This window comes from Pseudophryne corroboree, chromosome 2 (genome assembly GCF_028390025.1).
Source record: "Pseudophryne corroboree isolate aPseCor3 chromosome 2, aPseCor3.hap2, whole genome shotgun sequence".
In the NCBI taxonomy this organism is placed as follows: Eukaryota; Metazoa; Chordata; class Amphibia; order Anura; family Myobatrachidae; genus Pseudophryne; species Pseudophryne corroboree.
In genome coordinates this window covers 701894002-701908972 of record NC_086445.1, presented here as the reverse complement: position 1 = coordinate 701908972, position 14971 = coordinate 701894002, and the positions used below count along the sequence as shown (strand labels likewise).

The window sequence follows — 14971 nt, the reverse complement described above, 5'->3', positions numbered from 1 at the left end:
TGGTACTTACCCCCTGTAACCCCCCCCCCCCCCCCCCCCCTTAATTCGGCTCTGCCCCTGCCTAATACTTGGGGGACATTAGTATCTGACCCTGGCACTGTGCAGCAATGCTCTGCTGCAAAAGAAAATTATCTGCTTGTTTTGTAAAATAATCTCTTAATTTGCTTTAGTATTCTGTTGCTCCTCCATTATGTATCGTCTCTTTCATGCATTGTCTATTCCACAGGTGAGAAACAGCTGCTACACACACAGAGTCAGGTACATTCACTGCACGTCACTGCACAGAGTGGGTGTGGATTATTAGATCTACACTAAAAGGTCAACAGTCAATAGGTCGACATGCATTAGGTTGACAGGGTCATGAAAATGGTCTACACAAAAAAAGGACCTTTTTAGTGTAGCTCTATAGACTGGATACCACACAGAGTAGCAGGAGAAGTCCCAGCTGTATTTACACACTAATGAGTCAATGGCAGTGAAGTCACAGGGCTCCTCCTATCAGTGCAGAAGAAGGAGAGTGCAGCCCCACGGTTCTGCTTATTGCATGGGCTCCAGTGGTAGTGGTAAAATTAAATGGAGGAGGTGTGAAACATTTTTTGTGGAGGTCTTATGGAATATACAGGGTGTATGAAAACCTCTGATAGGCATAGGCCTGATGATATGGGGAGGGAGTCTCATGGCATGTGTGGGGAGTCCTATGGCATGTGGGCACACTGAAGACATGTTGTGACGTATTACAGTATATTGCATGGGTCTGATGACATCTGCAGGCAATCAAATATCTGAGGGCATGGGAAAGGGTTTGATAGGTATTTAAGGGACATGTAACAGGGGGCTAATCGGCATAAGGGGTATGTGAGGACACCAGATGGGCACTTGGGAGGGTATCTAATGGCATGTAAGGGGAAAATTGGGAGGTCTGGGGGGCATGTGGTGAGGTCTGATGGCATATAGGTGAGTCTAATGGACATGTAAGGATCATGAGGAGAGGTCTGATTGTATGTATTAGTCATGTTCAGATGTCTAATGCCATGTTAGGGGCATGTGTGGATGTCTGGTGGCATGCAATTGGAAAATATGGAGGACAGATGTGTATGACGGGAGGCCCAATGGGTATGTGTGGATGTCTGATAACGGTATGTGTGGATTTGTCAGGTTTTGGATTAAAAATGATTGCTGCTTTAAAACATTGCCCATAATGGACATAATTATGCCGATGCCTGCATCATGCAGGCTATTACATTTCCCCCTAGTGTCAGAATGTCAAAGTAATGTCTGCGATATTTACTGAAATGATGATATCACGCCCTTCAGCAGAAACATTTGAAGAGCTACCAGTGGGCATGATAGTGGGAGTGGGAAAACATTTGAATTCTGCCCCAACAGTCAATAAAGCAATTTACTGTAGCATAAGGCATTAGCAGCAGCATCAGATAGTGAAAGCGATAAGAACAGGCAGGAAAGAGACCCCATGGTCACTTAAGCAGGCTCTACATTACACATTAATTGCAGTGGATCCAGCCAATGAAAGAACAGCATCTGCCCTCCTATTTTTGAATTGTCATAGGTTGTACTAAGTAAAACGGGTTGGATATGATATCCTGGAGCTCAGCAATCTGACGGTCAGAATCCTGAAAACAGAATCCTGAGGTTCAAAATCCTGTGGATTTTGGTAAGTATTGTCACCCTAACCTACCTCTCCAGCGGCCTAACCCACCCCCTTTGGCGGCCTAAACCTAACCATCCCCTCTCATAGCCTAACCCTAACTGCCCCCCTAGCACCCAACCTTAACCCCTATGTTTACCATCATGATCTTGAGCATCAGGATTCTGTTGTCAGGATTCTGACCATTGGCATGCTGAGCACCAAGGCTTTGACTACATCCTGTTCAATTAAAATCTCCACATCACACAGTCTACATCATGCCATGAAGACACAAACACACTTCCACTTTATTATACTGCACACTCAATTCATAGGCTAATATTCAGGAAAATATTTTAGACATTTAGCCATTAATAATTCAACCATTGTCCTCAATGCACATTTTCCCAAACCATCTAACTACTGTACATTATCCAAATCCTTTAACTGTTCCTGCAGTTGGAAGGGTTGGGTATGAAACGCCGGCGGTCAGCATCCCAGCGGTCAAAATTCTGACAGCAGGTGAGCCAACGGATCCCGGTGAGTTTACTAACCCTAATCCTAACCCTAACCCACCCCTCCCACAGCCTAACACTAGATATCCCCTCCCAGGGATATTGTGACTGCTGGGATTCCACTGATGGGATTGTGACAGTCGGGATCCTGACCGCCAAGATCCTGACTACATCACATTGGGAGGGTAAATTAAGGATAAGAATAATCTATACCTAACACAAAAAGTGTTATAAGAATGTTATAAGAGATTGGGGCGGATGTAAGCCTGGAGAAGTGATAAAGCAGTGCTAAGTGCAAGGTGATAACGCCCCAGCCTGTCAGCTCCTATCTATCAATTTACATATTGGAGCTGATTGGCTGGTGCGCTATCAACTTGCACTTTATCACTTCTCCATGCTTAATACATCTGCCCCATTGTTAGAAAATGATGTGGGGGGAAATTGGGGGACATTGTAGTGAGAGGGGGGATTGAAGACATGAAAATTACTTGGACATGTTTCTTGGTGCAGTGTATCCCTTTCAATACTTTCCTGAGTTCACACCCCAACCAAATGTGCTGCGCATACCAATGCAGGTGACAATAAATATTTTTCACTCTCTCACTGTAAGACACTGGTGATAAAAGTATTGTGGGATTCCAAATGAAATGGAAGTCCTTCAGGGTCTTCATCATAATGCCCACCTGCCCCCATTAATTATGTATTCAACTCAATGGCAGTGGATACAGCACTACTAAATATTGCTCCAGTGCAGGGACAGCTGTTACACAAACTCTAACACTACTGACTCCGCCACTAATTATTAGCAGCAGAATCTTACACTGTCAGGATTGCCCAGCCAGGGTTACTGCTCATCTGTGAATGGAGTTCACACATGTCACTGATGGAGGGAGGGGAAGGACTAACACCATCTGAAGTTGATGTATGTTTCCCCATTCAAATTTACAAAACTTTACATTTTCTGAGTCTGGTGAAAGCCGTTCCCCATACTAGTGTATGGGGATGGCATTCCACATCAGGGATAAAAGTTAAGCAGGAGAAAGCAGTGATATCTCCTGCTTTACCTTTATAATGAACTGTCCCGTTACTTTATTCTTTCAAAACTAGGTGAATCTAATTGTTTCACCAACATTTAGGAATAATGATTGGGCCGCTCAGTGCCTACATTTTCCACAGGATTAGGGATCTATTTACTAAGCCTTGGATGGCAATAAAGTTGATGGATATAAAATGCCAGCCAATCAGCTCCTAACTGACATGCTAGGTTTGAAAAATGACAGTTAGGAGATGATTGGCTGGTACTTTATATCCATCCAAGGCTTAGTAAATTGACCCCAAAGTCCCAACCAACCAGCTCCTAACTGTCATTTTTCAAACAAACACAGCCTGTAACATGGCAGTTAGGAGCTGGTTGGCTGGTACTTTATCGCCGTCCACTTTATCTCTGCCCAAGGCTTAGTAAATAGACCCCTAAAGGTCTAAGGAGTTTTAGCTGTTGAGTAACATACTGTATATTGCAGTTCAGAGTGTGTACTTCCATTAAGTGCCATAGGGAGTGGTGGGCGAGCAGTGCCATGGTACCCTCACTGCAGTGGCGGAACTAGCAAGCGGAGGGCCCAGGTGCGACAAAATGATTTGGCCCCCTCATCCCATCCAAGTCCACCCCCTCACCCCTGGAGAGGATCTGGTGGGGGGAACCTGCTCAGGGCCAGAGAAATGGATACCTAGCAACAGTGCCGTAGCTAGACATTTTAGCACTGTGTGCAAGAAGCGGCATCGGAGCCCCCCTCCATGTAAAACGGGCAGTGTGTGCCGTAGGCGAGCGCAAAAACTATGGGGGCGTGGCTCCACGGGGAAGGGGTGTGGCCACAAAATAATACCAATTCATATAACGGTGCACAGTAGTCTCCATTATTCAAATGATGCCGCACAGTAGCACCACTACACCAGGTAGAGCCCCTTTTTACACCTTACGGCGGACAGATTCCTCTTTTTACACATTACGGCAGACAGCATCCACTTTTTACACATTACGGCAGACAGCATCCACGGCAGACAGCATCCACTTTTTACACATTACGGCAGACAGCGTCCCTCTTTTTACACATTACGGCAGACAGCGTACCCCTTTTTACACATTGCGGCAGACAGCGTCCCCCTTTTTACACATTGCAGCAGACAGCGTGCCCCTTTTTACACATTGCGGCAGACAGCATCCCCCTTTTACACATTGCGGCAGATAGCATCCCCTTTTTACACATTATGGCAGACAAGGTCCCCCTTTTTACACATTACGGCAGACAGCGCCCCCTTTTTACACATAACGGCAGACAGCGTCCCCTTTTTACACATTGCGGCAGACAGCGTGCCCTTTTTACACATTAAGGTAGACAGAAAAGAAAGAAAAAAAGAAAGAAAGAAAGAAAGAAAGAAAGAAAGAAAGAAAGAAAGAAAAAAAATAATAGATTATACTTACTCTCTCCTCTGGCTTTCTGGCTCCTCGGTGCAGCTTCTGGCAGACATCCCGGGCAGGAGAGAAGGAGGAGGAGGGAGCCACAGCATCGCTGTGTAATTGGTGGAGGCGCTGCTGCTGCTGCTGTCCCTCTGCTTCACCATAGGCTGCCCTCCGCCGCTGTGAATGCTGGGATGCGCTTCCCAGTATTAACAGCGGCGGAGGGCAGCCTATGGTGAAGCAGAGGGACAGCAGCAGCAGCGCTTCTACCAATTACACAGTGCTGCTGCGGCTCCCTCCTTCACCTCCCTCCTCCCCCTTCCTCCCGTGGCCGCTGCGCTCCTCTCCTGTCCTCGGCGGCGGCTGTGTGCTGCGGGCGGCGGTTGTCCGCAGCACACAGCGGCATGTCAGTTTGACTCATTACATGCCGCGCTGCTTTGGGCCCCTGAACAGTGGCGGGCCCCAGTGCAAGGCACTGTCTGCACTGGCGGTAGTTCCGCCACTGCCTCACTGCCCCACAGCCTCTGCATCTGGCTAACAGGGTGCCTGGCTCAGCACCCTGCAGCATGTATTGTAGCTTCAATGCTGCTCGGCGTGTCCAAAGGACGCTCTGAGCACTCACCCTGCAGTGTGTAGAGCCGTTCAGAACATCCGGGCAGGTCTCCACACTTCTGCCTCCGACCCGTCCCCTTGCATAACATCATGGGTCACAAGGGGGTGCTGCTGCCATCAGCTTAAAGGTATTTCACCTTGCATAAAGGGGGTCATTCCGAGTTGATAGCTCGCTAGCTATTTTTTGCAGCGCTGCAATCAGATAGTCGCCGCCTATGGGGGAATGTATTTTCGCTTTGCAAGTGTGCGAACGCTTGTGCAGCCAAGCGGTACAAAAACAGTTTGTGCCGTTTCTGAGTAGGTCTGAACTTACTCAGCCGCTGCGATCACTTCAGCCTGTCCAGTCCCGGAATTGACGTCAGACACCCGCCCTGTAACGCTTGGACACGCCTGCTTTCTTCCTGAAAAAACCTTTACACATTGAGGTGAAAAGGTTTTTTCACAGTAAGGACAATACTTGTTTGGAGTAGTAATGGCGGACTTAGTCAACACCTTTAAGAATGGGTTAGATAAATTCCTATTGGATAAAGATATTCAGGGTTATGGTGCGTAGGCACGCATTATAGTTAATATAACTAGTCCTAACATAAAAATAACTAGTCCTATAATAAGACTGCATAGGAGACCACAAATAGGTTGAACTCGATGGACAATTGTCTGTTTTCAACCTTCGTTACTATGTTACTATGTTACTGTTAATCTTCTTGCGATCAGCTGTGCGAATGGATTCTTCCTTAAATTCACCGCCCAGCACCGATCTGCTTTGTACCCGTATGGCGCGCCTGCGCATTGTGGTTCATACGCATGCGCAGTTTTGCTGAGTTTTGACCTGATCGCAGCGCTGCAAAAAATAGCTAGCGTGTGATCAAGTCAGAATGACCCCCAAAGTCCCATTGGTATTTATACATACTGTATTAGTGTTTTAGTAGCAGAATCCAGATTTATTGCCACATTTTGGACCTACAGCATATAATATATTTTTTCCTTGTGCATCGGTATATAAATCTCTACTAATAAAGATGTATTTGTTCTGCTATTTACAAAGATAATGTTAAATGGCATTTTATGGATTGCTGAGGCAAACATGGAAATTGAAGATTTGTACCTCTGTGAAAAAACCTGTTCCTTAGCAAAACTTGATTTCCAATAAACTTAACTCCTCACTGTGGGCCTGATGCAGTGGTGAATGCAGTGACGATGTGTGCACAGTTGTCTGATGGTTTTAGTACTGCGCATGCATCTGACTTGCGCTGCGCATGTATTGCTATGATTACTGCCCGGAGACACAGGGAGGATTTGGCAGCAAAGTGGATTTGCATTGGGTGTTGGTGGATGGGTACGTACTGGGAGTGGCTAACAAGACGTGGATGTGTCACTGGCAGTAATTGCACTGGCACTGGCGGCCATGTTCCAATAATCTAAGCATGCATATGGTTACTTTAATGTCTGATTGTGCGACTGATGTGCGCCCAATGGTGCTGAACGTGCACCTTTTTACTCAAGCAGCGGATTAGAGATGCAGCCAGTGTACGAATTCCAGCAGCTGCAGCATAGAAAGAGGCAGTCACACCTGCATTAGTGTCACCCTCTGGCTTTGGCCCTTTGTCCTGAATAGCTTATATTTGTATTCTTATTTTATTTTATTTTATTTGGATTAGCGCTTTTACACCTACTCACTTGAACAGAATGGTGTGATTTCTGACCAAACAAAACTGTCTTGGCATTGAATGTTTGGAGGTAGAAATGGGTCATATCTGTATCCCAGGGCACACTTGTAGTTGATATATGATCCGACTGGAAAATACTTGATGTAAGGTATTTCAATAATCTCTGCGGACACAGGAACCGGAGGGAAGGGGCAGCTTCCTGTTAGAAACATTAAATATATAAATTAATAAAAATATATTCATTGTGAATGAATACTGCAAGATTACAGATAGCTACTAAGTTAATGCAATATGAAAGAAAAACTCATTAAGAGTATGAGGAGGGTTAGTAGCTTTAATGAACAGATGAGCTTCATGGTATGTTAGAAACAAAGCAGGCTGGTAGACAATCCGATAGGGTGAGAGTGAATGTCAGAGGTTGGCCGCAGCATGGGAGAAGATTTGGACAAGCAGCTGCACTGAGGGTATAGTATACATAGAGCAGAAAGACAGGAAACAGGAATACCAGATAGTTTGAGGTTCCAGATATATGGCAGGATGTACTGCAGTCCGAGATTGCCGGAGGTGCGGGTTGCCGGCTGATCTCAGACGTTTTTTTTAAAGGGACAATAACTTACAAGGGCTCCCATTTATCAACGAGTTTCCTTGCTGGAAACTCGCTTTAGGTGGCAAATGGGGCCAATTGCTATTTAACAAGGCTAATAGCGCTGCTTACTAGCAGCGCTATTAGCCTTTCATTTTCCCTATACTGCTGTACACTAAAGTCTATTTAAGAACGAGCGCTATTTCTGAAATAGCACTCGCTTACCTAAAATGGATTTGTCTGCTCCGGGCAGATGTTATGGACACCGCTGCAGTGGTGTCCGTCCTGCGCTCCGGCTCCCCCCTCCCGCAGCAATCCCGGCATACATCACGCCTGCCGGGTTGCTATAGAGACAGGATAAACAAAATGGCCACCGCGTCTGGAAATCACTACCGCGCATGTGCCAGGAATTAGCGTAAACCGAGCATGCGCGGTAGGAGGCCAGTCCGGGGACACAGTTCGTTCGTCAGCGCTGATGTAAGGTAAACATCAGCACTGAGGTGGCAAATACCACATTCACTCGCCGTGGCATAGGCTCTTCTTAAATAGAAGAGCGCGATGCCACTATAGCACGGCGAGTGAAAACGGTATTTACCACTTCACAAAGTGCTGCTTGATAAATGGGGGCCAGTGCATGGATTTGCCTTGTAAGTGATTGTCTCTTTAATAAAACGTCCGAGATCTGCCGGTAACCCGCACGTCCAGCGAACTCGGACTGCATTACATCCCGACGATAATATGAAAAAAAACATATATAACAGATTTGATAGCCTCCAGTGAGAAGAAGGGTTTGATACTGGAGATGTTACAGAGGTGACAGCATCGGAAGATAGGATGAAAGTGAGGATGAAGGAGATGGAGGAGTTGAGATATTGTGAAATTTAAACCAGAATTGTTTTTATACTGTAATTATACTTTATATCCTGTACTACTGGATATTCATTCACTAGAATACTGTCCAGTTATCATTTTGAATTCTCTGATGTCCTGTCTCGTCATAGCATTGTCATTGTTTCATTGATCTATATGAATTTATGTCTCCAAGGGGCAGAATACTCAGTAGAAAAGAATATATACAGTTCAACCTCTTATTTCAACATCTACAACTGAATAAGAGATAAATTAAACAAATAATGTAATTCCTCTGATTGGCATTATGAATATTTGGAAATATCATTTGGATTATGTACTGCAAGGACTAGGGTTAGATGACCTTATGCACTAGTTATATGGTATGCTAAATAATTCCTTATTCTATTTTATAGCTCAAAGTATATTGATTAGTACTATGGGGGTGCTGCCTTTGCAACCTATATAACTGACATATAAACAAACGAAGAGGAAAGCAGTTGTTCTTGGTGGTGCACAAATATTAACACATAACTATTAATATTCTTTCATAAATCATTTTTTCATAGTAGGTTATAAATATCAGAGAAATAACAGATTTTCTAAAAATAAGGTAGAGATGTATAGACATAAAAAATATGTCATTCAAATATCAATGGTAATTCCTCTAAGTGTCAGGACCTAATAATTCCTCTGAGTGACAGGACTTAATAAGTAAATACAGTAACTTTAATGTGAATGTTATTTGACTGTATGTTGTTTATTCTTATCTTAGTGTCTGATTCAGAGGTGAATGCTATAGTGATGTTTCCGCAGTTGGCCGATGTGTAAAGACCTGTGCATATACAAGAGCAGCACTGCATATGTGCAGATCTGGTGACGCGATGCTCGCAGTGTCCCAAATGCCGTAGCAGTATTAACATGTTGCTTGAATTTGGGGATGGTGTCAGGAAGTGTTCCAGAAGGCAGCTGTGTGATGGCCATGTTTTCTGGATATGCCAAAGCCAGTGGCTGCGTCCTCGGATTCAGCTCACTGCTCCCGACATACAGACTAATCTGAGGACTACTCAGATATCCAATGTTCAGGTAGTTGATCTGATGAGGTGTCTTAGTACGCATAGTCAGACAATTTATAATAAAAGTTATTTTTGTCTTTTAATACAGTATTAATAATCATCATTAATAATCATCTTATGTCATCAAGTGATGGCAGAAGAGCTCACCAGTAATAAGATGTGACACAGTAACTCATTATTTATACAGATCATGTTTACAGAAATTGTATGATTTATAAAAGGCTTAGCAAATTATGGGGTCTATTTACTAAGCCTTGGATGGAGATAATGTCGCTGGAGATAAAAGGGGTCATTCCGACCCGATCGCTCGCTGCAGTTTATCGCAGCGCAGCGATCAGGTCGGAACTGCGCATGTGCCGGTGCCGCAGTGTGCCGGCGCATGCCAGACGGCTGAGGGCCATCGTTGCCTAGCGATCGATTCTGCCTGATTGACAGGCAGACGCGGTCGCTGGGCGGGAGGGGGCTGGATGGCGGGTGTCAAGCCGCCGTATAGGGGGCACGGTCCAGCCAACGCAGGCATGGCCGGACCTTTGGGGGGGCGCGCCGCGGCGGCTGCGTTATGTCACACGCAGCTGCTGCGACCGGGGCAGCGAAGAGGTTCTCAATGCCAGCCACAGGAGCTGCGCTGGCCGGGAGTTACTCCTCAAATGCAAAAGCATCACCGCTGTGCGATGCTTTTGCACTTCTGCGGGGGGGGGGGGGGGGGGGCGGCACTGACATGCGGGGCGGACTAGCCCTGTGCTGGGCGTCCCCCCGCATGTCTGAGTGCCTGATCATAGCTGTGCTAAATTTAGCACAGCTATGATCAACTCGGAATGACCCCCAAAGTACCAGCCAATCGGCTCCTAACTGACATTTTTCAAACCCAGCCTGTAACATGGCAGTTAGGAGGTGATTGGCTGGTACTGTATCTCCGTCCACTTTATCTACATCCAAGGCTTAATAAATAGACCCCTAAGTTTTTAAAGGACTATTAAAGATTGAATTAGACGCCATTTGCGAAGCTACATTTAAAGATCCGTGTAGATTTCTACTGTAGCTTCTGTTAGATCCCATTTACTGTACATGGAATCTGTCAGTTCTAGTAAAAGGGGAGAACTACTGAAGTGCTTGGTATGTATCCCTCTCCTCATGCTGTTGTCATCTCATCCTGTAGCAACTCATTTGGTTTGGTACATCTAGGGGCACTGAGAGAGGGAGCGGGTGGGCAATGATTACCTGGGCCCTGGCTTGTTGGAGGGTCCTAGCAGGGGGGGTCCTAGCGGAGGGGGGGGGGATGGGGGGGTCCACTGCTATAGCTTCATTGTTTTGGAGGGGGAGTGGCCATGTCTCCTGAATTTGGACACACACCACAGTACTTGGGCCCCTTTCAGCCTCTGGCGGCCCTGGATACCATTGCCAAGTTTCCTATAACATTAAGTGAACCAGTTAATTTATTAAAATGACCAATTATTGAGTTAAAATGGAATTTCTTAGTTTCTCAACTGGACAACGGCATAAATGTTGCTTTTCTATTTCCCTGCCTTTGATCAGCACAGTATAATGTTCTATGTATCTTACTCTTGCATTCTGGATTACTGCCACTCCAGCGTCCATCTTCCATGCACTCTCTGTATGTATTTCCCACTAACATATACCTACAATGAAAAACATTGATAAAAAGTAATTACATTGATAATGAAGCTAAATAGCTTATATCCTGCTCCGTCCTCTAGTAAACTGAAAGCTGAGAGCTTTTCCTATTACTTTTTTCTGTATGGTGTCACTGTAGCTAATAGCGTAGGAGAATATTATCAATTCATTGTTATATAATGCAGCTGGACAAAAATATTCTATTGTGTTCTATTAATTTGAACCTGTTGTATTGCTACTGGCTGCGATGAGAGCTGTGACATTTGTTATCATGAAGACAATGCTGTCTGGCTCCAGGCCTAATGTAATACTAAGGGCCAGTTTAAATGTTCAACCCTCCCTCCTGCCCCCTATCGCGCCCGCTGGCGGTATTCTAATGTTACTGCCGATGGGTGCAACAACTACATTTCAGCTCGCTACCTCCGGAGGTAGCGAGCTGAAATGCATGTAAAGAGACGCGTTTGGGCACCCAAACGGGTCTCTTAACGATCGCGTACATCACTTTAGTCGGGTTTAAGCGCTTGATGCGCCTAAACCAGACTGGAATGAGCGCGATCAGCGCGATAGTGGGGAACATTTGAATATCGCCCCTCTATCTTCCATCACTTTAGATAGCGGGTGCGATATCATTTGAATCCGGCCCTAAGACTACCAAAGGAGTTGTATTCTACTATAGTATGTGTCAAGGTTACTATTAAATATTACCATACAATGGTCGAACACTTTAAGACAGAGGTTCCCAAACTTTTTTGACTAACGGCGCCCTAGAGCATCAGAAATTTTTTCATGGCAACCCTAGGCCAAGAGTTTTTATTGAGAAATTTAGAAAAAAATTCAACTAAGTAAATTGTGTTTATATGTCATTCTTAGGCTCTATTGTGTGGTGAGGGACAAGATTTGCTTGTTTGTCCACATATTTTATGATTGGCAGCCACCAGCACTGGTTTTGCCTATTACATTGACAAAAAATAATTTGAATTGGTCCTGGTCCAAGACACCTCTGCAAGTATCCTGAGGCACCCCATGGTGCCACGGCACACAGTTTGAGAACCACTGGTTTAAGGGGTTTAGGATAGCACTAATGAACTATTGAAGTTTTGCATTTTATGAAAATAACATTAATTTATTTATGATACAATGGCCTTAACTGTGTGGAGTTTGTATATTCTCCCCGTGCCTGCATGGGTTTTCTCCGGGTACTCAGGTTTCCTCCCACAATCCAAAAATATACTGATAGGTTCATTGGCTCTCAACAAAAATTAACCCTAGCGTGAATGGGTGGTATTCATGTGACCGGCAGTCAGGAGACCGACGGTCACATGACCTCCTCCAACATCCCGCCCCTTCTCTATCCCGACGGTCGGCATGCCGACCAACAGGGACTATTTCCACTAGTGGGTGTCCACTTGCTGCACTCGCTCCCCCCGCCTGGATCCTGGCGTCGGTATGCTGCCAGGATCCCGGCATCGGTATGATGACCGTCGGTCAGCCATACTACACCTGTGTGAATATGTGTGTGCACATGTGGTAGGGAATATAGATTGTAAGCTCCACTGGGGCCGTGATTGATGTAAATGGCCAAATGTTCTCTGTAAAGCACTGCAGAATATGTGTGCGCTATATAAATAATTGGTAATAAATAAAATAATACTAATAATAATTAATTATGCTTATCTATATATATATACAGTATCTTTCTGTCCTGCAGTTTCACTCACTGCAATGATGTGTTTCCCCACACTACCTGTGCCCTGTTCTTTGCTGTCCCATCTGTCACTATAAACTTTTTTTTAATTCAACAATTTTTATTACATTTTTTATAGAAATACAAGAACAGGGAAGACCTTCACGTTACAGACATACCAAAAACCGGAAAGAAACCGGTATAGTTACAATAATCCATCGTAAGGCTTTTAAGCCACATCAGTGAGACAACAGATACATAGTAGGTAATTGTAGGCTTGAGTAAGAGGTAAAAGATAAACAATCTTAACCAAATATGAGGTCTAGGAAATGATGAAGACATTACCGACGTGCGTCTCAGCATAATAAATCACCATATGCCTAAAGCTAAGCATGCAATTCTACCTGAGGATTCATAGGACATCAGTATACATGAAAGGTCAGTAAAGAAGACAGACAGGAGGGGGGGTGTGGGGGAGAAACAATTGGGAAAAAGAACAATACAAATATAATCATATCATGAATGAGTAGCGGCCAAAGAAGTCCTAAGTAAAATTATTAAAGAAGTAATTCAGGCATGGTTAGCAGTTCTAACAAAAGAGAAGGTTCAGTACCTATATGGCATCAGACTAAACATACAGCATGGGGTATTAAAATTAATATAATTGCATTTCCTGAGAAAACAGCAGGAGGTCCTAAAAGGAGAACAGTACATGGGCCTAGGTTGTTAAGAGGCCCTATCAATTTGTCTGTGTAGATACCACGTTGTGGTCTCAAAAAGTTTATAGATGAACGACTGTACATCCGGGTCTAGAGTATCAATATACTTCTCCCACTTCTTGGCAAACCGCCTGACCCCCAATTCAATATCAGGAAGAGTAGAACGCCTCTCAAAATAAATAATCCGGAGGGTCATGTGTTTCACAGCCATCAAGGAAGGGGTAGATGGTTTGATCCAATGATTAAGAATTTGTTTCTTGGCAATTGTCAGGATAACAGAGAATACCGGAACAATATCCCTATCCTCGGGCCCAAGAGACCACTCCCTAAAATCAAGTAGCAAACAAGCCTTCGGGCGTTTTATTAACCGTAAGTTAAATACTGTGTTGAGATAAGCGACATCACTATGCGCAGTGCATTTGATGCAACAGCCAGAGTCGTCGGGGACCTTGTGAGCCCCCTGATTAGGCGCTATATATGCCCTTTGGAGCGTCTTCAAGTGAACCTCTTGCAAAGAGGCAGAGTATAAGAACCTAAAAGTGGGTAAAATGTTATCTAACAATTCAGCGCACGATCCCATATTGGGGATATCTCTGGACCAGGAAGACAACGCCGAATCCCAGAGCCGGTCTCTATATGATACCCTAAAGGTGGTTCTGAAGTAACTAAGATGGTAAGGGCAATCTTTAGTGAGCACCATTAAGGTGCGCAGCGGGTCTGTGGTAGCCTCAGAAATCATTGGGTGAGACTGGAATTGAGCAAAGTGTCTAGCCTGCAAGTACATAAAAAATTCCCGGTGGGAAATACCAAATTTTATCTGGATATCAGAGAAAGAAAGCACTGCTAATAAAAGTTATATTTTATACTTATATTTATCTCTAATATTTCATACATTATTTAAAAGTAAAGAGTGCACCCACAAACGAGTCTCTTTTTTTCTCCATACTGTTGTTGTTTAAAGAAAGCACTGCGTTGCCTCCTTGGTCGTATATGTTTCGCAGCTATTATATGTCTCTAATAGCTGCGATCCCCTTTTCTCTCCAACTCAAAAAATGTGCGTTATCAAGGCCAGGAAGGAAACATGGGTTACCCCAAAACGTAGTGTGAAGAGAGGTGTCAGGTTTTCTCTGGGCTTTGGTGTGAGTGGCCTGCCATGCTTGATATGTATGCCAAAATAAAATATTGTGTTTTATCTCAGATGGGAGTCGGGATTTTGGGGTGTGTAAGAGTGCAGCAGGGGAGAAAGGATGGAATACAGCCAGTTCAAGTGGAAAGTTCGTAAATACTGATCTGCCCCAAAGCCAGTCTGTGATATACCAATACATCGCTGCTCTACTAAATAGAACAGGATCCGGGATTCCCATACCTCCCTCTTCACGTAATATATTTAAACTCACAATATTTGGAAGCCCAGGCGGCTCTTACTCACTCTTTTCAGGAATTTAAATCCTCCCCTTCCCCTTCTACTAGGGAACGATACCTTACACAAAAAACACTGTTTGATACCCTCCTTTCTCAAATGGAAGCTAAATATTCA

General features: G+C 44.5%; 1 protein-coding gene across 1 annotated transcript in view; it reads right to left on the bottom strand.

The window, feature by feature from the left end:
- The window catches only part of LOC135051111 (sushi, von Willebrand factor type A, EGF and pentraxin domain-containing protein 1-like), a 104441-nt gene that overhangs the window by 57790 nt on the left and 31680 nt on the right, over positions 1–14971 (bottom strand). Inside the window, exons 8-9 of the mRNA XM_063957277.1 lie at positions 10960–11036; positions 6902–7090 (exon numbers count right to left, since the gene is read on the bottom strand). Of these exons, the coding sequence (XP_063813347.1) occupies positions 6902–7090; positions 10960–11036 (266 nt within the window). The remainder of the gene's footprint in view (positions 1–6901; positions 7091–10959; positions 11037–14971) is intronic.